The following is a 23,651-nucleotide window of genomic DNA, read 5'->3' on the forward strand; positions in this document are numbered from 1 at the left end:
TACATACGTATATATATTAAAATATAAACATAATAATAGTATTAAAATATATACATAATATATACATATTAGAAATAATAATAATATTAAAAACAACTATTGATAATACTACATAAATATACACATATATATATTTAAAAATACATAATAATATTAAAAATACGTACATAATATATATACATATAATATAGTTATTAAAAAATACATACAATATATAGTATTAAGAATATACACAATATATATGGTATTAAAAATATAGTATTAAAAATATACATATAAGTATTGATTAAAAATAATACTAATAATAGTAATAGTAAAATACTAATAAATAATAGATATAGTAATAATAAGAACGTATAAACGACAATATGTACAGGGAAAATAAAAATAATAAAAGAAAATTAGTAACGCTATATATACGTAAACATATATATACATTGAAAACATATATACATAGTATTAGTATTTAAATACATATAATATAATATTTAAGAAAAAGCGTATATAATATATACATTTTGATATAGCATTTAAAAATATACATGTAATATAACATTAGACATATATATATATATATATATATATATATATGATAATATAAAATATATAACTAATAATATTTAAGAATGTATACATAATATAGTATAAAAATGTATATATATAAGTAATATATAATATAAAATATACCTAATATATTAAAAGAATATATACATAATATAATATTAAGAAAATAATAATAACAAAAAAAACTATTAATAATACTATATAATATATATATAAGTATTAAGTAAAAATAATACTAATACTAATGCTAATAAATAATAAATATAATAATAATAGTAATAAAATATAATAGTATACATATTTAAAATTGAGAAAAAGTAAAAAAGGACAAAATTGAATTAAAAATGAAGTTTGGGGGGAAATCTGAAATAAAAAAAAAGAAAATGACCTATTTCAACGCACATAAATAGTAGAGGGACTAAAAACGAAATTAATCCCTTCAACCAAAACGCGCAGCAGCATTGAGGACCAAATTGGAAAGCGCAACAAATTATAGGGCCAAATTAAAATACATAAAAATCTGATTGAAAAATATAGAAAATGCGAAAGGACCGCGCACGCAATTAGCCCCTAAGAGCAAAAACACGCGGATCCTGAGTGGGTAGGGTCGGGTCGACCCGATCCAGGGCAAAACGACGTCGTTTTGGCGTTAAAGGGCAGCCCCCAAAACAATGTCGTTTTGGGAAGCTATAAAAGGGCCAAAATCTTCAAAAAAAATTCATTTTCTGCAGAGCAAAGAAAAAAAAAAGGGAGAGAGGGGAGAAGGAGAGGTGATTTTTGGCCACAAGGTCGGTCGTCGTCCGGTCGCTGGACCGTCGTGCGCCATGATGATGCCACCACCATCCACGGTGGCGGAAAAGGTAAAACTTGTTTTTTAGTTAAATAATATGATATATATATATATATATATATATATATATATGCATATAGATATGTGTTTGAATAGAAAAGAAAAAAGAAAAAAAAAGAAATAGATTCGGTAAACAAAAAAAATTTAATCACCTTTTTTACTTTCGGTCTTGGTTTTGGTATTCGAACGATCTGTGGTATTGATCTACTGTTTTTTTGTTTTTAAAATAATGTATGTATTTTCTCAAATTCGAAATCTCTTCTTTTGCAACAGATTTTTGATTGGCTTTATATAGCCATTATACAAGCTTTTTCTTTTATTATTTCTGTCTTTTCTTCATCTAACCTGCAGGTGCAAGTGGCGGTGCTTGGGCTGTGGATTTGACTCGAGTTGGTGGCCGGTGCTGCAGGGTCGTCAGAGGCAAGTGGGGAGGCTGATTCAGCTAGGTGGTTAGGGTTAGGGTTTCGGGATTGGGCTAGCTTAGGTGGGCTTTTGTTGGGTTTGTTGTTTGGGTTAGCTTAGGTATTGGGCTTGGGTTTAATTTGTTGGGTTTTAGTTTAGTAATTGGGCCACTCGGGTTTAGATGTAAACGGGCCAAAATTGGCCTACAACAACGTCTGGAACAGAAATGATTACTAGAACTGATTTGTTATTTTTTTAAAGTTGAGTTACTATTTTGTTATTAAAACTAAAATTGAGTGACTGTTTATATTCTTTATCCAAATTTTAATCATTCTTCATATAACTCATGACTTTTTAAGGATAAGTTTTAAAATTACTTATAAACTTGGTTTTAATGTACAAATTATAAATATTAGTTTAATTTTGTCCAATTATATTAGTTTTCATAAATTAATGACACTACTATCAATATGATATTGATTTACATTTATTTACCACATAAATAAACGATTATATTTATCTAACATAAAAATATTTAGATTTATTTGTTTGTTAAATATGTATAGTTGAGTTAAAAACAAAATTTTATATGAACAATTGAATCAAAATAAAACATTTATGCATATAAATTTTCCAAATTAAAGTTTATGGTGTATCACATTAGACATTATATTAAGGTTCTCGTATAATTTTAAATTTTATACTGAAGTTTTGAAATCTTTGCTAGCAAACTAACAAAGTGTTTGGAAGGAGTAACAAGGAAATGGACACTTCTTTGGCACCAAACTGGAAATAGTAAACAAAATCGAACACACAAGAGTTGTTTACGTAGTTCGATTTCCTTACATCTACGAAGCCTAATTTAGTGAGAAATATCCACCCACTTCAACAATTACAACAAGTGAATCTAACTTATCACACACCTGTGACAATTTTCCTCACTTTTGAACCTTGAATAACGATACTCTCACCACTAAGTTCACCCCAGTGAACTCAGCAAATAAAATCACAACACAAACGGTTTTAATATTAAATTGCAATCTAAGAAAAGCTCCTTGCACGAATAGGTTAAGATCTAAAAACTTTTTGTTCAGTCACTTACACTAGCCTCCATTAAATAGATTATTTTTTAAACTTGCTTACATAAAATATCTACCACAATCTCACTAAAACAGTAATAAGATAAATTGTATAAAATATAATAATTATAAGGAGCTAATCAATTAGAGTTTCAATCCAATTCAATATCCACGGATTTAAGAGATTAACTTGAGTGATCTAATTCAATACAATCTCTAAAATATGTTTCCTCATGGGCTAAATATAATCTACGTACTCAGCATATTACTTCAAATATGGAAACTATCTTTTAAAAAATCTAGTGACAAGGAAGTCGGCACTCACAAAAGAAATAAGCTTTAAACTACGCCGGATAAAATTCACCAAAAACATTCTACAGAATATGCTATATATTAAAAAAATAAAAGGTTAGCCAGCAGCCACCAGGTTGGCTTAAGAATCCTATAATTGCAATGATGAAGAATCCCGAATATAGAAAATAACTACTCCTTTTCCTAGATTTTGTGTCTGAAATTTAATTCATTCCATTTGTCTAGATTTAATAAGCCCTTCGTGACAGACAGGGACAAAGTAACTAGAATTCATAGTTCTTGAAACCATGATTTGCCGACCAATGATTCGGTTTCAGTGTTCCTAGTGAAATATTATAAAAATAAAGAAAAACTTTGTTTGGCTAGCTGTCTTTGTCTGTCAGGAAATGACCTTATTTGAAGAGTTCAAGCCTTTGATACCATCTAGTGATTCCCGATTTGTCTTCCAAACACTTGCTCTTTAGTTTTAAATTAAAACATAATCCCAGATTGAATCTGCTGCTATATATGAAGACAGAATATTGAATCCATAGCAATTTAATGAAGTGTCCTCACAAAGTTCTGAACTGCACTTCGGTCTAGTTTCTAACAGCTACAATGGCCAACACGCCTTCAATTACCGAAGACTTCTCCTCAAAACATTCGCCTATGAAACATTCTGTAGAAGAGGCCTCCCCTAAACTTCCACCGCCTACAAAACGCCGTACCATGGAAGAAGCAAAAGTTAAACATTTACCAGAATTTTGCGTTAAAAATGAAATTCTTCCGTCAACCATGCAGAAGGTAAAAGTGAATGTGCTTGCTTCTTGTCTGTCTGTCTGTCACATATTTTCATCATTATACATGACAAAAAGATTATTGCTCTCTTCTGCTAAATAAACTGTGTAAACAGGCTGTTGCAGAGCTCCTGGGCACATACTTTCTTATCTTTATAGGTTGTGGGTCAGCTCTTATAAACGATTTTGAACCACTAACTATTGTGGGCATAGCAATTGTATGGGGCATGGTTCTGATGGCAGCAATTTATGCTGTTGGCCATATCTCCGGTGCCCATTTCAACCCTGCTGTCACTCTTGCCTTGGCTGCTGGTCAGAAATTTTCATGGAAACTTGTAAGGAATGTCTAATTACAAACATTTTTACCATTTTACTGCAACATATTCACTTCTCTTTAGTATGAGTTCATGCACTGAAACCCGCCTTCCTTATCGGTCAAGGTACCTATGTATATGGTGTCTCAATTGCTTGGATCAACTCTTGCAAGCTTGACCCTCAGGGCATTGTTTCATTACCGAGGTATTGAAGTAACAGTGACCCAATACAAAGATTCAACTAGTGACCTTGAAGCCTTTGCATGGGAATTTATAGCGACTTTCATATTGATGTTCAATGTTTGTGCAATCGCCACTGACCGCAGAGCGGTATGGCTATACCTTGTTTTATGTTCTTTTCAATTCCTCGGGAATAAACTATGTTTTATGTACAAATGTTAATCATAGTTATTCTGAATCTTCGATTGACCAAAGCAGTGCAAAGCTGTCGCTGGAGCTGCAATAGGTGCTACAGTGCTGTTTAATGTCATTGTAGCTGGGTAAGTGAACTTTCCCAGCAACATTCCACTCTTTTTTATATTTCATGAACAATTCTTTCGACAACATTCCATTCTTTTTTATATTTCATGAACAATTCTTTCGATCATACTTCATATAGTAAAATTTATGATCTCCATATATTTGCCAGGCCGATTACCGGAGCTTCGATGAACCCTGCAAGAAGTTTAGGCCCTGCTGTTGCCTCCGGTGTTTATAAAAACCTTTGGGTCTATATTGTAGCTCCAGTTCTTGGAGCAATGGCCGCAACTTTTGTATACAGTGTTCTTCGAGCACCTGAACCAGAAAAGCCTGAGAGCATAAAAAGCATGCATAATGAGCTTTACTCTGAAGTCTGATCCCATCCAAATCTCGTAGTTGGAGATTTCACCAATGTCCAACAGCAGCGTTCAATAGTTTTCCCTAGGAGGAAGCATACTCGATTAGGCTTGTTGATGGATGCTTTAGTACAAATAAGAATCAAAGAAATATAGGAAATATCTACCTATGACGTAGTTTTTTTCATCAATAAAAAATAAGCATTCAACTGTAGTTTTTTTTTTTTTCAAATCGATAGATATGATGTGGTAAAGCTGGAAAAACAAACAGATAGCACCAAAAATATGAATTACAATACAATCATTTCTTACAATCAGTTAAAAGTAACATAAACATAGTTTTATTTGAGGACTACACAATTCTAAATTCTACCCATGACTCTCTTCACTATATTATAAAAAAAAACAAATACTATACAGCAGGACTATGTAATATGGTACAGCATGGGAAAAAGATAGTACACAGATCAGCAGCCGGATCAATCTTAAGTTTCGTACACATAGGAGGGCAACTGCTGATCAAGTTAGATTGGGGATAAGGAGTGTGGTAGATGAAGCCATGTCATACCCCATCAGCCCACAAGATTTGGCCATTCTGGCATTCTCTGACTACGAGATGCCGGTGTTTGTAAGTGTTTATCTGTTTTACCAGTAAAATGGATTAAAATGAGTCATATTTCAGTCGTGGTTATAAATAATGCTGATGTTCCACAATTGATCAGTTTGATACATGTAAAATATTTTAGAAACCTAGTCGTAGACAGCAAGAAGTTTAATATGTGAGAAGCTGTACTAATTAGTAACTTGGTAAGAAATGTTTTCAAATGAAGCATCTTCACTTCCTCAGTCATTAGGCAGAAGGAGCTTTGACACCAATCAGAGTATTAGCTTTTGTTACCACAACCATGTGCAGAAAATGAGAGAAAATACTGGACAAACACTAGAAAATGATTCAAATGTTCTTACCCAGTTTGAGATAAACGCCTCCAGTTTACTATTTGGTGGGACTGTGGATGCCTTGGTAAATAAGATGAGCTCGTAGCAATACCGTTTTCATCACCTATGAACTGCTCTGAATAACTAGAAGCTGGAGGAGACCAAACTGGAACAACTCCGCCATCCCTTTCTCTCCTACTACTGCTAGTAGATGAATCTGCTGTGGAATCCTCAGCATTTCCCAACCCCATTGGCAGATTAAATTGCCGAAAAGTGTTGTTGTTACGAGCTGTTTGCTGAATTCCCTGGTTTAATGAGTCTCTTTGTGGTTCTTGATGTATATTAATGTTTCTTGGAACTTCTGCTCTGCTATCTTCTGTTGAAGTTCTAAGATCCGAAGAAGCTTCTTCATGTATGCCTCTCACCAAAGAAGAAGTCATGGTAGGAACCATCTGATCTTCGTATCGCCGAGTTGTAGCTGGAGCACCGTTCCTTGCTGGTTCAACATTTTCCTCCATTTGTATGTCTTGAGGGAAGGCAAATGGCGCTGATTCACTAGAGTCTCCAAGGCCTTCTTCAGTTCCATTCTCAATTGCAGCTCTTGAAGCAGCTTCTTGCTGCCACATCACCGAAAGTGCTTCTTGCAACCTATCTTTTGCAGCATCTATTCCTACAATAGGAAGAGGGTAATTTGATCCGAGCTCAATTCCAGCAGCTTGGAGTACAGATTCAGGAGCATTCCATGGATGGTGAATCCAATCTGTTGGCAATCTTGCAAGTTCAGGGAGCCACCTTCGGACATATTCTCCATGTGGGTCAAATTTGTAACCCTCAAACTGTCAGAAACATTATCTGGATGAGAGAACTGGCACTATATATCATCCAAGAATATTGCATAGATAATAAGGCCTATACTAGATTTCAAACATAGCACTATGAACAAATACCACATAAAAATGGCTGCAATCAAAGTTTCAGTTTCCTTTCTGCAACATTTACAAATTTATGCTTGTAAGTATACTTGAGATTAGGAAAAAGTTATGGTAGGCGTTGACTAAAAACATCTCAAATACAATCTTAATCATTATAATTAGTTGAATATGTAAAGTGTGTTTTACAGTGCATCAGAAGCCAAGTAGCAAGGAGAATCGGCAAGATAGCCGACAAAAACTTAAGCCAAACCTGTGGATTATCTATGCGGTCAAACTCACGGCCATCCGGAAGAGTACCGGATATATACTGCCAACCAAGAGCATCACTCTCTAAATCTGCATCTAATAAGGTATCCCAAAAGTACTTCATACCCCATCTCCATGGAAGCTGCAGAACCTTCACAAAGAAACTTGAAACTACAACTCTTATCCGGTCATGTAGCCAGCCAGTGGCCCACAACTCTCTCATGCCAGCATCCACCAATGGATAACCAGTTCTACCTTGTCTCCATGCCTTAAAATAGCCCTCATCCACTACCCAAGGGAAAAACTTAAGATGCCCAAGAAGAGGCCTTTCATGGCTGTAAGGATGGTTAAAACTCAAGTATCTTGAAAATTCCCTCAGACCAATTGACTTGAGAAACAAGTTAACACTCTCCTCACCAGCTTTATTCCCTTCATTGGCCCATAGAACCTGCTTGATGCGGACAAGATGAAAGACTTTTCTGACGCTCACCTCCCCAAAGTGCAAGTGGGGAGAGAGAAATGAGGTGGTGGCACTATCAGCCTTTCTTCTATTCTTAGAGTACTCAATTAGAGGTCCATTAATGAATGTGGTCAAAGCCTTATCAGCATTACTCCAACCAGGTGACCATGCTCGAGCTAAAAGCGCATTGCTTCCCTTCTCTGATTCATCTTCAAACACCAATTCATCCGAATGGCAAGTTGTCACATCGCCTAAAACAGGGAGACACAATAAGCATGCACTACTTGAACAAGGATAATACGTAGTTCACTATAATTTCCAGGAACATAAATCAAAAGGCTAAAAGGTTTCAAACCAAGCCTGACACTTACATTGTTGAAGTCCAACAAAGTTCAAAGAGGGGCAATGGTTGATAATGGAGATTAACAAGTGAAGAACAGAATTCAATGGAAACCAACCTGAAATGATTCTCTTAGGAGGAAGAAGTGGAGCCTCAGGATCATAGGGCATGCTCAGGCATCTTTCCCAGAAAGCAGAAAAAGTAGTGAAAGGGCGTCCTTGAGCATCATTTACATCCCAGGGTTCATAAAGTAAATCTGCATTGAACGATCGAACTGCTACACCATGGGCTGTTAATACCTCCTTTGCCCGATGATCCCTAACCAGTGATATAGGATCTGAAAAGTGGCAAATTTCAACTTAACTGTTAAACATAAGAGCCTTTTCTAGGGAAAATAAAGGACCTGACAATACAAATTTGTTTAATCAGTTAAAGACACTAAAACTTAGACACCTGTTTGAAAGAAACTACGGTCATTATAGCTGGAACTGGCCAATCTTAGTAGTGTCGACAAATTAAAGGACAATTAATATGCAACCTCGAGGAAAAGAAAACTGAACACGCCTGGGAAAACTAAAATTGCAAAAGGCCAATCACTCAATAAGAAAAGAAAAGCAAAAAATGCAGGTGTGCCTAGTGGATGACAAGAATCCATCTCAATTTATGCAAATCTCATAAGACTGGGTTATTATATGTTAGAAACAGAAAAAAATAAGCAAAACCCTCATGGAAGGTTAGAAGAGAAAAATAAATGGAAATAAAATATTGCCTCAACATGATCCATATAGTCCCCATGCAACCCAACATAATAAATAAATAAGCTTTTGACAGTAATACCCAACATAATAAATAGATAAGATTAAAAAAAGGATACATAATCTTCCCTTTTGTTTTTCCCTCAGTTAATCAACAAAGAGGGAAAGATAGGAAATGAAAAGAAAACTAACCATACAAGTGATTGAAGTAGAGCTGAGTAGCACCAGTAGATTTAACAACCTCAAGCAGAGAGGAAACACTATCAGAAGATCTCTTAGTGATGAGACAAGTACCAAGGCTCCTCAAAGAAGAATCAAGGTGAGCCAAACTGTGCTTCAGCCACCACCTTGACACCCTGCCAGGGTAATAATGGCCTTCTTCTTCAGGTGCCCATACAAAAACCGCAACAACAGCGCCAGCTCTAACACCAGCTGCAAGTGCTGGATTATCTTCAACTCTCAGATCCCTTCTGAACCAAACTATGCTGCAAGCACTACCTGACATATCTCCCAAAAGCTCATCAACCTAAAAACATGCAAAAAACTAACCCGCCTTTTATTATTTTTCCTCTACCATATAGCATGGCCAGGAAAATCCTTGTTGTCTAATTAAAAATCTTATCGTTCCAGCTTTTTTTTCAAACAGGAGAAGCTTTTTAGTGTTATTATTAATAATAATGGGAGGAAAAAAGTGCATGTGATTGACTATAAGTGGGAGAGAGAGGTTTGGCACTTATCTTTTACTTCTATTCAACATAAAAAGAAAGTGATTTATTCAATCCTTGTTTTTTGGGTTTAATTCGTAATTTTGTATATAATATTCATACAGGACCAATCTGGTCGGACCAGTTGCAATCAAAAGATCTAGGCTTGGCCTTTAGAGAGAGGGAGAAAGAGATGAATTTGGAATGTGAATGCAGTGGATTGATTAATGGGGAGAGTGGGGATACACAAAATTGATAGACAATTTGTAGCCACAACTTTTCTTTTCTTTTTTCCTTCTAGATTTTTAATTTCCTCTTTCATCCTTTTCAACAAAACAAAAATCCATCCACCCCTCTAGTTCCTTCTCTAACCCTCTTTCTTTGACAGGGTGCAGGTGGGTGGGTGGGTGGGGGGTTGGGGGAGAGAAGATGGAATTATTTTCTATGCCATTTGTTATTTATATCTGTGTAATTTCAACAATAGTAGTTTTCACTCACTTGGGCTTCTTCCATATATTTGTCCAAAGGGCTGTATTTAGAATTACAAATACAAAACTTATTGCATCTGATTCTGAGGTATATTTATCATCTTTGAGATGGCAATGGAACTGTGGCAAGGGGACAGCCAGCACGGGGAAGACTGCTTGAATTTGGCCTTTTCTCTTCAAGTGGGCCATCCCCTTCAATTGTTCTATGACTTCTATCATAAAAGCTCAGCTTCCATTTATGTGTCACTGTTAAAAGTGATTTATGATGGTGATTATTTGTGTCTCCCTCTCTTTTATTAATGTTAATGTATTTGTTTCCCTCTCACATAATCATTCTTTTCTTTAAATTTTGAAAGGAAAATTTGGATTAGTGGTAGTAATTTCTCTGAACGAAGAGGTTTAATGGAGGTGAGGAGGCATGAAGATGTGTTTTTTTTTAAAAAGGTATGTGCTTCTTTTGCCTCGATTCTCTTCGAATTATAAAATTATTATATTTAACTTTTAAAATAATAAAAAGTAATAATATATTATAAAAGAAATTTTAAAATATTTAATTGAAATATTTATAAATTATTCTTCCATGTTTGTATTTCAAATGCACGTTAAAATTATTAAAATAATTAATAAATATCAAATAAGATAAACAAATTGGAGCTATTATGAATGTGTTCAACATCATAAAAGTAGAATGATGTTCAAATTTTAATATCCACGATTGAACGAAACGAGAATCAAGTACAACATGTAAACAACAAAGCCTGATGAATTTTACAACATCAATTCCATTTCACTTCATTACTGCCCCTCAGCCCAATTCCAATTTTTAAGTTCAGGTGAGGGCTCCAATGGTGTGTTTTAATGAGGCACTTGCTGAGGTGAGTCTAGTGGATATTATGACTTGGTGATCTCGAGCAATATTGTTAGAAGAGAGACTTGACAAGTTTGTGATTAATATTTACTGGTTGAGGTTTTACTACAAGTTAGTAATAGTTTTGTTGGAAAAATTCGATTTAAAAAAAATAATTTTATTGCACATCAAAAATTAATTTTTTTCTTAAAATCAAATAGTTATTTTATTTATAGTAATAAATCTTTTACTAAATTAGTATTTACGTTTTGGAATAAGCAAACTTAGTCATTTTTCTGTTTTCTACCAATACGATCTTTTTCATTATTCTCGAACCTTCGACTTACTTAAAGTGTGGACTCTAAATTCTTGAATCGACAACACAATGAAAACTTAATAATATTCTAATAGGAAAAATCAATTTCTCTCTATGAGCTAGAAACCATAGTTGAATTCTCTTAAAAAATGGAACTTATTAGTAAAATAAATGTCACTATAAAATGACAAAATGGCGGCACTTATTGTGGTATTTTTGGTTTAGCTCATAGTCTCCAATTATATAGAAATGTTATAAAAATTAGAGAAAATAGTGTTTTAGACACAATGGAAGTTTAATTTTTTTTTCTTTAAATCGAGCCTTGTGATATTTATAGTAATAAATCTTTAACAAAAATTATACTTATGTTTTGAACGAAAGCTGTAATACCCCACACCAACCTAATCGCCTAATCAGTGACATGTGATGTTACATTTGTCATTGAAGCAACTACTATTTATTCCAATATTTAATAATGAGTCATACTAGCAAATTCGTTTCAATATTTAATAAAACACAATATATATTTAGATCTGAGTGATAAACAAGCTTATGAAAGCTCTTATACTAATCCAATAATGATTGAGGGATTTAAATGTAACATAGTCAAAATAAGGATGTATTGTCGCAACACCAAAGTATGATGTTGCAACCCCGAAAGTAGGAGCCTGATGTCGTGACATCATATAGAGTGCGTCATGACCTTAAACATAGAATCTTGACATTATGACTACAACAAGGGAACTTTGCAACCTTAAAGGCAGGGTGAACTCAATATCGTAACCTTAACAAGGGAGAATCACGACAACGGGGACAAAAACTCAATGTCTCGACACCAATAGGTGTGTGTCACGACCTTGAGTGCAGTTTCCCCAAATTTCTACTTCATTTAATCCAACCTGCCAAGCACCAAATACCAATCGGTCAAAGTAAAATCTCATACACTAATCTTATAGCATGTCAACTATACCCAACTCTGCCCGAGACAGTTAATATGACAACCAATGTTTTAATATATATATTCATGATCACATATCATAGTCTCATATAATACCAATTATATCATGCTTAATTCAATTTAGTCTATATCAATTCATATCATCATATACATAGCATCATATAATTCACAATTTACCAATAATGCAATACTCACCAAATTCATGATACAAGTAGAGATATTACCTTGAAGAAGCTAGTTTGTAACAAGCCACTTGAATATTGGTATATGTATTGAATTTAAATCATGGAAGCAGAAATTGTTATTGTTACTCGTTTATGACTCTCGTCTTTCCTTTCTCTTGAGACAGTCTGACATTGTATTTAGCTACATTCAATAATTCAATTATAAAAATGACATTAGTTTCCACTCATTCACATAAAAACATATAATGAAGCATGTCGAAACCATCTTTCAAATTTGATATTTTAAAAAAAAATGGGAATCGATTTTTTGAAAAACGAAAATGTAGAGTCGCCACCAATCCTTTTTGTTTAGGTGTGATCGGATCACCAAAGAATTTGGTTATTTTAATAAAATATTTCTTTTTACTAAAACAACAATTTTGGTCTACGTAAATATGAGAAAACGGGTTCAGGAGTCGGTTACGTATGAGGAAGGATTAGCACCCTCATTACGCCCAAAATTGGCACCAAATCGATTAGATACTGTCCTTATGTCTAAAATTTAAAAATGTTTTTGAAATGTGGTTCCTTCTAATAACATTTGAATAGCCTGAGTTGGTCATCAAAATTCTCTTGTTTCAGAGGAATATAGCATCACATCCAGCACGATAGGACACGATCCTTTATGCCCTCGAAAACGTGATAAATTTCGACTTCCAAAAGTTTATATGTTGTAAATTACAAAAGGATGCCCAATTATTTAGTTCAACGAAAAACCGAAACCCAGCACGGTAGGGCACGATTCCTCGAATTTCCAAACATTGAACATTACCTTGATTTAGAAAACACGAGTGAAATTTCAAAGGAATATTTGATTATTTTGAACAAACGGGAACTCGAAACCTAGCACGATAGGGCACTATTCCCCGAATTGCCAAACATCAAACATCACCTTCGTTTTGAAAAATCTTTAGAGACATGAGTGAAATTTCGAAGGAATATTCGATTATTTTGAACAAACGGGAAATTGCAACTCAGCACGATAGGGTACGATTTCCCGAATTGCCAAACATCGAACATTGCCTTCGTTTTTAAAGAATTTTTGATTGAATAGTTATAAAACTGGCTTAAAACGCATTAATTTGACTTGAAATAAAACGAAATTAATCTTAAAGATTTGAATATCATAAAACCACATTTCGTAAACCAAATGGAAAACAATGATATGGAGTAAAACACATATGCATAAAATACGACAATGGATGAATGAAGATAATATAATTTATTTAATCCACTAACAAACAATTAAATGTAATTAATCTAAAAATTATAACTCAATGTTCAAGCATGCATGGAGAACAATTGACATAACACACATGAAATAATATAAACAAAAAAACAATTAACCCATGAGATACCAAACAACATAAAATTAATATGATATGAAACAACTTCTAAGGAATGATGGATTGATGAGCAGACAACACATGTTAGAATTCAGGATAATTTATAAAAATTAAGGATATATAAATAATTTTTAAAATAGATACTACAAAATGAAGGCATTTGAATAAAATAATATGCAAAATGATTTGGAAAAGTACATTTCTCACAATTGACAATATGTACGAATAAAGATAAGTTCAAATAATGAATGGAATATATATATAAAATATATGCTAAGGTATATGATAGCGTATAATTTTAGGAGGTAAGTTATATACACAATAGATTTAAAAAAAAACATATATATATAAGTAATAAAAAAACTAAATGGAAAAAGGAATTCGCATGTATATAGGATCAAGCTAATTTTACCATGAATAATATATGTTCATGTAGATATAAAACATTGGAATGAAATATCACATAGAATGCTGAAATAATATATTAAAGGATTTAAAGATGAATTTACAAGAATAAAATAGAATTATTACAATAGCTTAACACATATACACGTATATAAAAATGTTAGAAACTTTAAAATAATAAACATCACTAGTCAAAACTCAATTAAAATAAAACATGTACAAATTTATAAAATACTTAAACGAAATATTGTACTAGATGTTAAAATAACATAACATAGAACTTTAAAATAATAAAAATTTTTAAAAGGAAAGGGGGTAGAATTATCAGAGTAATTTCAACACAAAAAAAAAATGTTTTAAAAAAATTTCTTAAAAACAATGCATTATAAGTATAGAGAACTCAATTAAAACTAAATCTTAAATAATGGGGACAATTTATAAATAAAATAAATCATTGAAATTAAAGCAGGGACCAATGCGCAACGTGTGCGAACGCTCAGGGTCCAAAACTGGAAATACGCCAGGTCTCAAAACGCAGCACTTGAGCGTGGACTAAAGTGCAAACATACTCAAACCTTAGGAAGAATCTAAAAAATAAATAAAACAAAATCAGGAGCCAATCAAAAGTGGGAGCGAATAGGAGGGATTATCCGCGCAAAATGCCGATCTGGAACGAAAGACCGCGGATCCAACCTTCGGATCGGGTCAATGCGCTGATCCACCCCCTTTAAACAGCGCCGTTTTATAAAACTGATATTAAAATCCCCCATTTCCATTTATTTTCTTCCCGAAAATGCAGATGAAGGAAAAGAACCCCTGCTCCATTAGGGTTTGCCCATTATGCGGCCACTAAACCACCATCGACTTGATGGCTAATGGCGCGGATGACGGCCAGATCTGGTACATGCCCACGGAGTAAGCTTTTTCCTTTTCTTTTTCTTTTAAAAAAAAAGACTCAAGTCATGCATTATTCCTTTTAACAACGAAGCATAAATTCAAAAGCATCAAGCATTCGACCCTCGCCCGAACCTCTATATTTTAGAGACGTTTTGGGCTTTCATCGGTGTCGATTCACATATTAAAAGGAGATCGAGCCAATGAAGAGGAGAAATAAACCGAAAGAGAAAGAACAAAGAAGCTTGAAATCACTTTTACTATTTTGATTTCTTTTTTCTATTCTCTGTGCGTATGTGTGTGTAAAAAAAAAGGAGAATACATTTCTTTTGGCTTTATAGCCGAAATCTCGAAAAATCAAAATAAAAAATACAGTTTCTCTTTTTCGTATTTGCTGTTGTGGTTTGTTTGTTTCTTCGCAAGTACAGAGTGTACTTGGCGCGAGTACGGAGGTTGTGCTGGTGTACGGAGGCGCGAGCGTGGCTGCTGGAGGGTACTGAGGCTGAGGCTGAGGCAACTGCGGGTTGGGGTTTGGCTGCTAGGGTTTCTGAAACCTTGACATTTTGGGGTTTTCGGGTCTGTTCTTGCAGTTGGACCACGAGTTTTTGTAATTGGATTGTGAACTGGACTGCTATGATTTGAATTTTTGGTATTGTATTTGGGTTAGATTTAATTTAGGTTTGGGCTTGTAATGGGTATCAGGTCTGGGTTTATTTGGGCTATTGTAATAGTTTTGGACTTTGGACTATTAATTGGGTTTAATTTTTATTTATTTTGTATTTTGGTGGACCCGGGCAAATTGGCCCTGTTTACAGTGAAGCATATTTTGCATTTTATTCATTTTAGTCCTTATATTCGAATACTCATATTTTTCGATATTTAGCATTGGATCAAAATTTGATTTCATATCCTTTCATTAGGGACCTTGTACTTTTAATCTATAGCATAATTTCTTAACAACGTTCAATTTAATCTCTAATGTCACAAAACTAACTATTATGCTTAAATTAATTTTTAGCTTAATCCTTAACATAATCCAAGCTTACTAACTAGCAATCTTTTCAAATTCAAGCTTAAATTCATAAATTACACTTTAATGGCAACTTGCCAAACATCTAATAATTGAAGAAGTTAACACATAAGTAAGCTAAACCAAGCTCCTATAATTCAAATTCTATAAAAAATTTAAGGAAATAGCTTGATTACCTTGGTTGAGTTTAGATCAAAATGGAAAATAAAACAAAGAAATTTTTCTTTCTTCTTCTTAGATTGGGACGACCAACACACTAAAGAAGATGATAACTTCATATTTCTTTCCACTTACTTATTATTTATATTATGATTAAAACCTTAATTAATTTAATTAATCATCATTAGTAATTTAATGTTAATATGTTAGTTTTAATTAATCAAGTCAATTAAGATAAATGGATGTAAACATACCCTTCTACTAACTTAGTTTACTGGATCGAGTTCTGAAATCGTATTTTTCGACACTGCCTAAATCAAGTTATTACAAAAGCGGTCTAGGTTGTTTCTTGAGTTTTAACTGATCAATATTTTCTACTATCTTTGAACCCCGAATTATTTCAAGTGTGGGCTCAAACAAATTGAATTAGCACACATAATGAAAACTTTACATAACTTTTAGTAGAAAATTTAATTCTCTTTACAAACAAGAAACTATGAATATTTTCCCGAAAAATATATTTTATTCTTTAAAATAAATTGTCACTATTTTTCGACAGAATATCAGTGCTCAAAAGTTGTGTTTGTAGGTTAACTCGTAGTTCTTATTTATAGAAAAACGGAGCAAGAGTTTTATTCGAATAAGGTCTAATTAAATAATAACATTTAATATTTTAATAGAATACAGAGGGGTTGTAACACCTCTCGCACGGCTTGATCATCGGTCCGAGCTATAGAATGCTACATTTGTTGCCGAAGCAACTATAGTCAATTTTGTAGTATACAAACAATCACACATGTAATTAAAAGTTAATCACTTTCAAATTATGTTAAACAATCATATTCGGGTCTTATATAAGCTTATGAAAGTTCTTTTGTCAACCCTAGCACGATTGCATGTGTGAATGTTTGTATACTGCAAAATTGACTGTAGTTGCTCCAGCAACGAATGTAACATCCTATAGCTCAGACACGACGATCAGGTCGAACAAGGGGTGTTACAGGGGTCGCGACATAGCTTTATTAGGATTAGGGTTTGTTGCCCCTCACACATGTGATTAGGCTTTTGGGCTCGTCTCATGTATTGCGTACAATTATATGTGTTATTCGGACTTTTATCCAATACCTATAAGTTATCCAACCCGATAACTATTTTCTATTACCCAAAATATTAATTAATTAATTAACTTAATTAAATTAATTTCTCAATTAAATTATTGTCTCAACCCAAATTTAATTCTATTAAACTCATGAAAACTTCACTGCATTAGAATCCATGAGAAAAGTAATTTAATTGCATTATTCAACAAAAATGTGATGTTTGAATTAATTTATTTGTCACTTCAAATTTCAATTATTTAATTAATATCAATTAAATATTATTTAATTAATATCAATTAAATAATAATTCAAAGAAACTAAATTAATTTTTAAGTCATCTTTTGTGCTTAACCAGAAAACGTATTCACTGAATAGTGATACATGCGATCTATTTCTCTTACTTATCGCTTTCATTCATTCCACAACTTATCATTTTTACATGCAATTCATTTTGAGTCATCTCGAGCTGGCGGAGGGACCAATGAGATATATATAATTAAGATTTAAATAATTTTCAATTAAGTTTCAGCTCTTTGCCTATTAATTACAACTTATTTAATTATGGAGTCATTCCACTATAGTACCATGATATTATCATAAGTGTGTTACCCTTATTATATACTATTACAGAGGTTACTTTTTTAATTATCCATCCAATGCCATTGTCATAAGTGTGTTACCCTCATAGGATATCCTTAATCTTTTTAGAATAAAATTCGTTCTCCCAATATGATTCTATTTTATCTCATAGTTTTGATTATATCTTTTGATATGAAAAAACCCTTTACTAACACATAATAATTAAATCATTTATCATAAATGACACATAGTCATGTTCTTTTTTTATCAATCAAATAATGCTAATGAAAGTATATCATTTATTCTTTATTGGGATATAAATTTCACTATTATGAAATGATGCTACATCATACAAAAATCGTATACCTAATACATCAATTTTCGATTTCTTATCAACCCAAATAATTACATCATGTATCTATCTTCACGGAGTGGACTTACTCCAATACCCAACAAGCCGATGCCGTTTAAAGGCTCTGGAATTACAGTTGTCGGGGTCCCCAACGAGCTTTACAGTGGCAATTGCGGTTTAATTGGACCCGCTCTAAGGATTGGCTCTTTTCCTATATTGGATTTGTTGAGCGTGAGTTTAACAAGCCTGACTATGTTATTTCCTCCCATCACTCTTCTCCCTCCAATGTTGCGAGTGGCGACAGTGGCTAAAAATTACGGCGGCTTAGGATTAGATTGGGCATTGATTGCCTTTATGCTCATTGTTTTATTTTATTTTCTAACTTTTGGTCCTCTATGGTTTTACTCTTTATAAGCTAAGGAACTTGTTCATTTTCTAAAAAAAAAAAAAAAAGCAAAAAAACTAAATACCTTGTAGTAATATTTATATTTTATTCATTATTTCAAAACTTAAATATTATTCAACATAACATTTTCTTTATTAAATTTAACTAACACTCTTATTTCACATAAATAAAAAAAAGAGGATCGTTTTTAGTGATCTTGAACTAAATATAAATAAAAGTTGGTATGATGCTCTTTCATGGACACATGGCACATGGCACATGCATTAATTCCTAGGGACATATTGCACATGCATTAATTTCGAAGGGACATATCTATTCATCAAATAACTTTTTTATTTGTTTCGCAGGCCGTTTTTATCAGGACCCCTCTCCTTTTGCACTCATCAGCCTAAATTTTATTAGGAATCAAATGTATGGCATATTTTTATTTATATAAATATTCACTTATAATAAAAAATATTTGTAACTCATTTTATAATTTATTGACCAACACGAATAAGTTTTCAATACATCAAAGATATTTTCTTTACGAGAAGAAAGATTTAAAAGAATAAAGCACTAAACCATCCAACTTAAATTGTACAATTTTTTGATATTGCATGTGAAATTTTTCTATATAATTCGTTCTCGAATAAAAGTATTCTTTAATTTATATTATTTATTGTAAAGGAATTCATCCAAATGAATTTTTTAACATAAAAAAATATTTTTATTTTATTTGTTACCTATTCAAAATGAATATTAAAAGTATTTGATTTTTAGGTGTATTAATTAAGGTGTCAAAGGTAGACCAAAATACAGAGGTGGTACTAAAAGATAGGGTACATGGGTCTTTTTTGGAGGAGGAAAATGCATGCACCAATGTCATATGTACAAAATAAGGGAGTGAGATAAAAAACTACTGTTTTAATCTTATAGCTGTCAATGCCATTCGGCCACGGTGGTCACTAAATGGCCCCCTTTCTCAACCACCTCCGGTCCACCTCAACCTCCTTTCTCTCTCTATGTTATTTAAAAGGTAAAAAAATCTATAGTTGTATATCTTTGCATAAAAATGTGCAAATTTAATGGAACGAGTGCATGAATGATTAAGATATTCTTAATGTAAATGTAAAATTCTAACAGTAAAAACTTGTAGTTTTGATATTTCTTCCATCGTAAAGAAAAAATTTTCCTGTTTCTATTCTGACTGCTAAAATGGGTTGGACCTATGGGAGTTGGCATATGGGTAAAGCCAATTCTCTATTTGGGCTTAAGACCGAGTACTACTAACATTATTAGCAGGGCTACCCGTACTGCATGAGAGATTGTGATTTTTCTTAGGGGTGGGGGGTTGAGATCCAAATTTAAGTTCGTTATTGAATCAATTTAAATTATTATTTAAATGAAAAATTGTTAATACATCAACAGAAGTGAAAAAGGAGAGGGTAGTGATGAGAAGGGCCAATTCACCCATTCTAAGGTCAAGAGCCAAATAAGTAAAGGGACTCAAGATGAATTCTTAGTTTATTAGAATTTTTGGAGAGAAGCCCTCCTGCAATGTTGATACTTTTGGGCATTTATGGAAGAGTGAGAGTTAATATCAAATTATTCTTCTCAATGGGCTCTAGGTGGCCCAATGAAGGGCCCATTTGGGTCCAAGTTAAAGTAGGGGTATAACAATAGTCTCTCCCCAGTCTAAAGGTAGGTTATAAAGTGATCGCCCCGCATTGCAAATAAAATAACGAGACAGAGGGTACAATAATAGGCTTGATGACACGGGAATATATGATGTCTTGTAGGGCTATGAAATTCATGCACACCCTTTTTAATAATGTGTTTGCGAATGATATTACTATTTATAGTCGACTTGTATAAATTTTGCTTTGTGATTTAGCTGGTGGTATGTCTATTGGCTCGACAATCCAAAGACATATAATTGTAATACCCCTTGTTTGACCCGATTGCCGGGTTCAAGCTATAGGATGCCCCATTCGTTGCCAGAGCAACTATACATTGTAAATAAATCATTCAAACATTCAATCATATCATAAACACGTTCACATTATGATATACCATTAAATTTGAGCTTTAATAGAGCTTACGAAAGCTCTTTTGTTGACTCGAGTATGAAATATGATCAAATTGTAAAGTTTTAGAAATTCAAGATCGACATCGTGACATCACCTCCTCCACATCATGACGTCGCCAAACAATTCGTCATGTCGTGACCTCAAGCCACCCGTGTCACAACGTGACTCACTGTCGACCATTGTTGTGACAAAGGATGTGGCTTGTTAAGATGTGGCCTTTATATTTGATAAAAAAATAAATCATTTGGTACATATTTCAAAACTCTCGACTAAACCTATTAAAGACCATTCCATTTGATAAAAATGTTGTTTGTCGGGACGAAGAATGTTGTTTCGATTATTGATTTGATCGTACTTTGTAATAATTAATTATGATAAAATATACGAACCATTAATATTATAATTAGAATTTCAAAACATATAATTAATATAAATGTTTTTAATATTTTAATATAAATGTTTTTAATATTTTAATCAATAACACAAAATTTGAAGTTAGATTGGAAGGCAATAAAAATAAATTTTATTCTTGTGTCCGGCACTGAATAATATGTAACCGTATATGAGGAATGATGATAAAGTGTAAAGCAGGACAGCAGCTAATTTGCAGCTTCGATAGTATTAAACAGCAACACATTAAATCACAAAAGAGGAGGCGTTAATTTGTTGGTGTGGCTGTAATTAATGAGTAAATTGCTATTGCTTACGGAAGTGGAGAAATTAATGAAATTGTTTTAACATATGTGTATAAAAAAAAGAGAGAGAGTTAAGCATTTATCACTAAATTGGAAAGTCGTCATTGAAGATGTAAAGGTTTCATCTTTCATTAAGAAAAAACAATAAATTTTTTATATAATTTCTCCATTTCTATTTTTATCTATTACCTCTTTCAATCCTGTAAACAGAAGAAAAGAGACATTTAAATGCCCTCATCTGTTATAATCTCTTTATTTTTAAAGTAGAGCTCTTTCATATTTTGATGATGATTTTTTTTAGACAAAAAAATTAGAACTAATTATAAAATTATTTTAGTGTCATTACACATGATTTAAACATCTAATTGTACTTTTTTGTATCTATTATCGTTGTCGGAATCTCCTAGAATACTATTAGACCATAAGGGAAAGCTCTCATCATCCTAGCTAATGTATGCGCAACTACATTAGCTTATCTAAGAGTCTGTTGTATTTTTAGGACCAGATCCCTGTTCAAGTGCCCACATGACTTATTTAAAATGGCTTCCACAGCTTGAGTGCAATCCGTTTTGATAATAATATTAGCCCAATTAGTATCCCAATCCATCGTAAATCGTCCAAAACTCCACTTATTTTACGCTACATATGCTAATATTTCAGTATTTTTACAAGTAAATTAAGAAACAATAAATATTCTTAATTAATATTTTAAAATTATTAATATTTGACACATTATCCATTAAAAATTTTAATTAGCACATATCATTTTTAGTTCTTTATCTTTTACTCTATCTTAAATTGGAAAAATTTAATTGATGTTGTACCAAATAATTTTCTTTAAAAATTAAACTAATAATAGTATATATCTTAATAATACATAAGAAAAATGTTATCGGTATGTGATTAGATATCTCAGTGGTTAAAAGAAAACATGGGCAATCTTTAAAATAAATTTTAATTTTAATTTTTCATTTAAAGATGATAAAAGAATTAAATTATATATTTTTAATTTAAATATTTTATAAAATAAATTGAAAGGTGTATGAGTCGATCAATGATTTTGAATTAATATGAATGATTTTTAGATATTAATGTAAAATTTTAGATGTTTTGCAACAAAAGAGGGAAAAATTGCAAATAAAACCTTGATTAAAATGGATATTCTTGATTTAAATTTTATCATGTATAAATACAATTGAAATTTAATATTGTTTAAGCTTGAATATATTATAATTTTTAGAAGAATTATATATTATTTATTAGTTATAATTATTGCAGTCCTACATATGACCTTATATACATATATATATTCATATATTATAGTCCACATCCTATAGGGAGTGGTGGGTATATTATGGCTTTGAACAGATGATATACATCATTTAATCTCTGAAGCAAAAGTTTGAGTATGTTGATGGAGTGAGATATAACCGTACTACTTAGGAATAAAGAAAGGGGATTATTTAATTATAATATGCATTTTGCATGCAGGAAGGGAGGATATAGTTTTCATTTCTATAGAGTAGTTAGAGAAGTTTGATTTCTTTTCTAGCAAGGGATTGACTGTGTCCCTCCCTTCAACTAAACCAATCCAATAACTTCACAAAGTCTTGCTAATTAAAAGCTAATATCTCACACTTGTCATGTCTCTATCCATTCCAATGGAGTGCTCCTCCTCCACCTTTTCTTTTGAGGGTAACGAAAATATGGATTAAAGATATATTAAAACTCAAAATTTAAGTCTACTGAATTACAAGGAAAATGATTACATGAATCTGGAATTCATAAAAACCAATTACATATATAGTATGTGCTCTTGATTAAGTTTACTATTTGTGAAAGTCAATACCGAAAAAGGAGGAGGATAAAAACACAATCTGGGTTAGGTTTCTTTTCTTCTCATCCTTCATATATTGTCCATATTTAAAAGAGAGCAAAATATTATCACCACCTAATCCTACCTCCAAACATTAAATATACTATTCAAAGTTTCTTATGTCACTGCAATTAATTATATATAGAAAGTATGTCAAATGAAATCTTCGGAAATGCATGATTAATTATAATTTAAGAATTGGAAATGATTTTATTTAATTATTTATTTCTGGTTTTAGTCCATGAGAAGGAGACGGTCGTAGATATATAGTTGGTGGTGAAAATAATCCATAGATGGCTACGAGTGGCAACGTCAAGAAAGGGATGCTTTATTTTCTTGCAAATAATGCAATCATATGGCGTTATATGATTAGTACATCATAGTGGTAGGTGTGTCGA

The 23,651-nt window shown here is 32.4% G+C and overlaps 2 protein-coding genes and 1 long non-coding RNA gene across 5 annotated transcripts; 2 read left to right on the forward strand and 1 right to left on the reverse strand.

The window, feature by feature from the left end:
* The first annotated feature begins 3,508 nt into the window (after positions 1-3,508).
* LOC108469958 (aquaporin NIP1-1-like) lies at positions 3,509-4,333 on the forward strand. Its single transcript, XM_017771093.2, has 2 exons — positions 3,509-3,990; positions 4,100-4,333. Exons 1-2 carry the CDS (start codon positions 3,805-3,807, stop codon positions 4,331-4,333), a joined length of 420 nt encoding a protein of 139 aa, XP_017626582.2. The 5' UTR covers positions 3,509-3,804.
* Positions 4,334-4,399: 66 nt separating this feature from the next.
* Positions 4,400-4,861, forward strand: LOC128292993 (uncharacterized). Its single transcript, XR_008283003.1, has 2 exons — positions 4,400-4,627; positions 4,736-4,861. It is a non-coding gene; the product is annotated as an uncharacterized LOC128292993 (long non-coding RNA).
* On the reverse strand, positions 4,778-9,316 carry LOC108469956 (cryptochrome-1-like). Of its 3 annotated transcripts, none has more exons than XM_017771090.2 (5): positions 8,995-9,316; positions 8,166-8,384; positions 7,252-7,958; positions 6,100-6,905; positions 4,778-5,218 (listed from the first exon to the last, which is right to left on the reverse strand). In XM_017771090.2, exons 1-5 carry the CDS (start codon positions 9,305-9,307, stop codon positions 5,206-5,208), a joined length of 2,058 nt encoding a protein of 685 aa, XP_017626579.1. In that variant the 5' UTR covers positions 9,308-9,316; the 3' UTR covers positions 4,778-5,205. The 3 variants fall into 3 exon arrangements, with proteins under 3 accessions (XP_017626579.1, XP_017626580.1, XP_017626581.1); XM_017771091.2 differs by lacking the exon at positions 4,778-5,218 and adding an exon at positions 5,406-5,773; XM_017771092.2 differs by lacking the exon at positions 4,778-5,218 and having other exon boundaries at positions 6,096-6,905.
* Positions 9,317-23,651: the final 14,335 nt, after the last annotated feature.

Source organism: Gossypium arboreum, chromosome 5 (genome assembly GCF_025698485.1).
Source record: "Gossypium arboreum isolate Shixiya-1 chromosome 5, ASM2569848v2, whole genome shotgun sequence".
NCBI classification, from domain to species: domain Eukaryota; kingdom Viridiplantae; phylum Streptophyta; class Magnoliopsida; order Malvales; family Malvaceae; genus Gossypium; species Gossypium arboreum.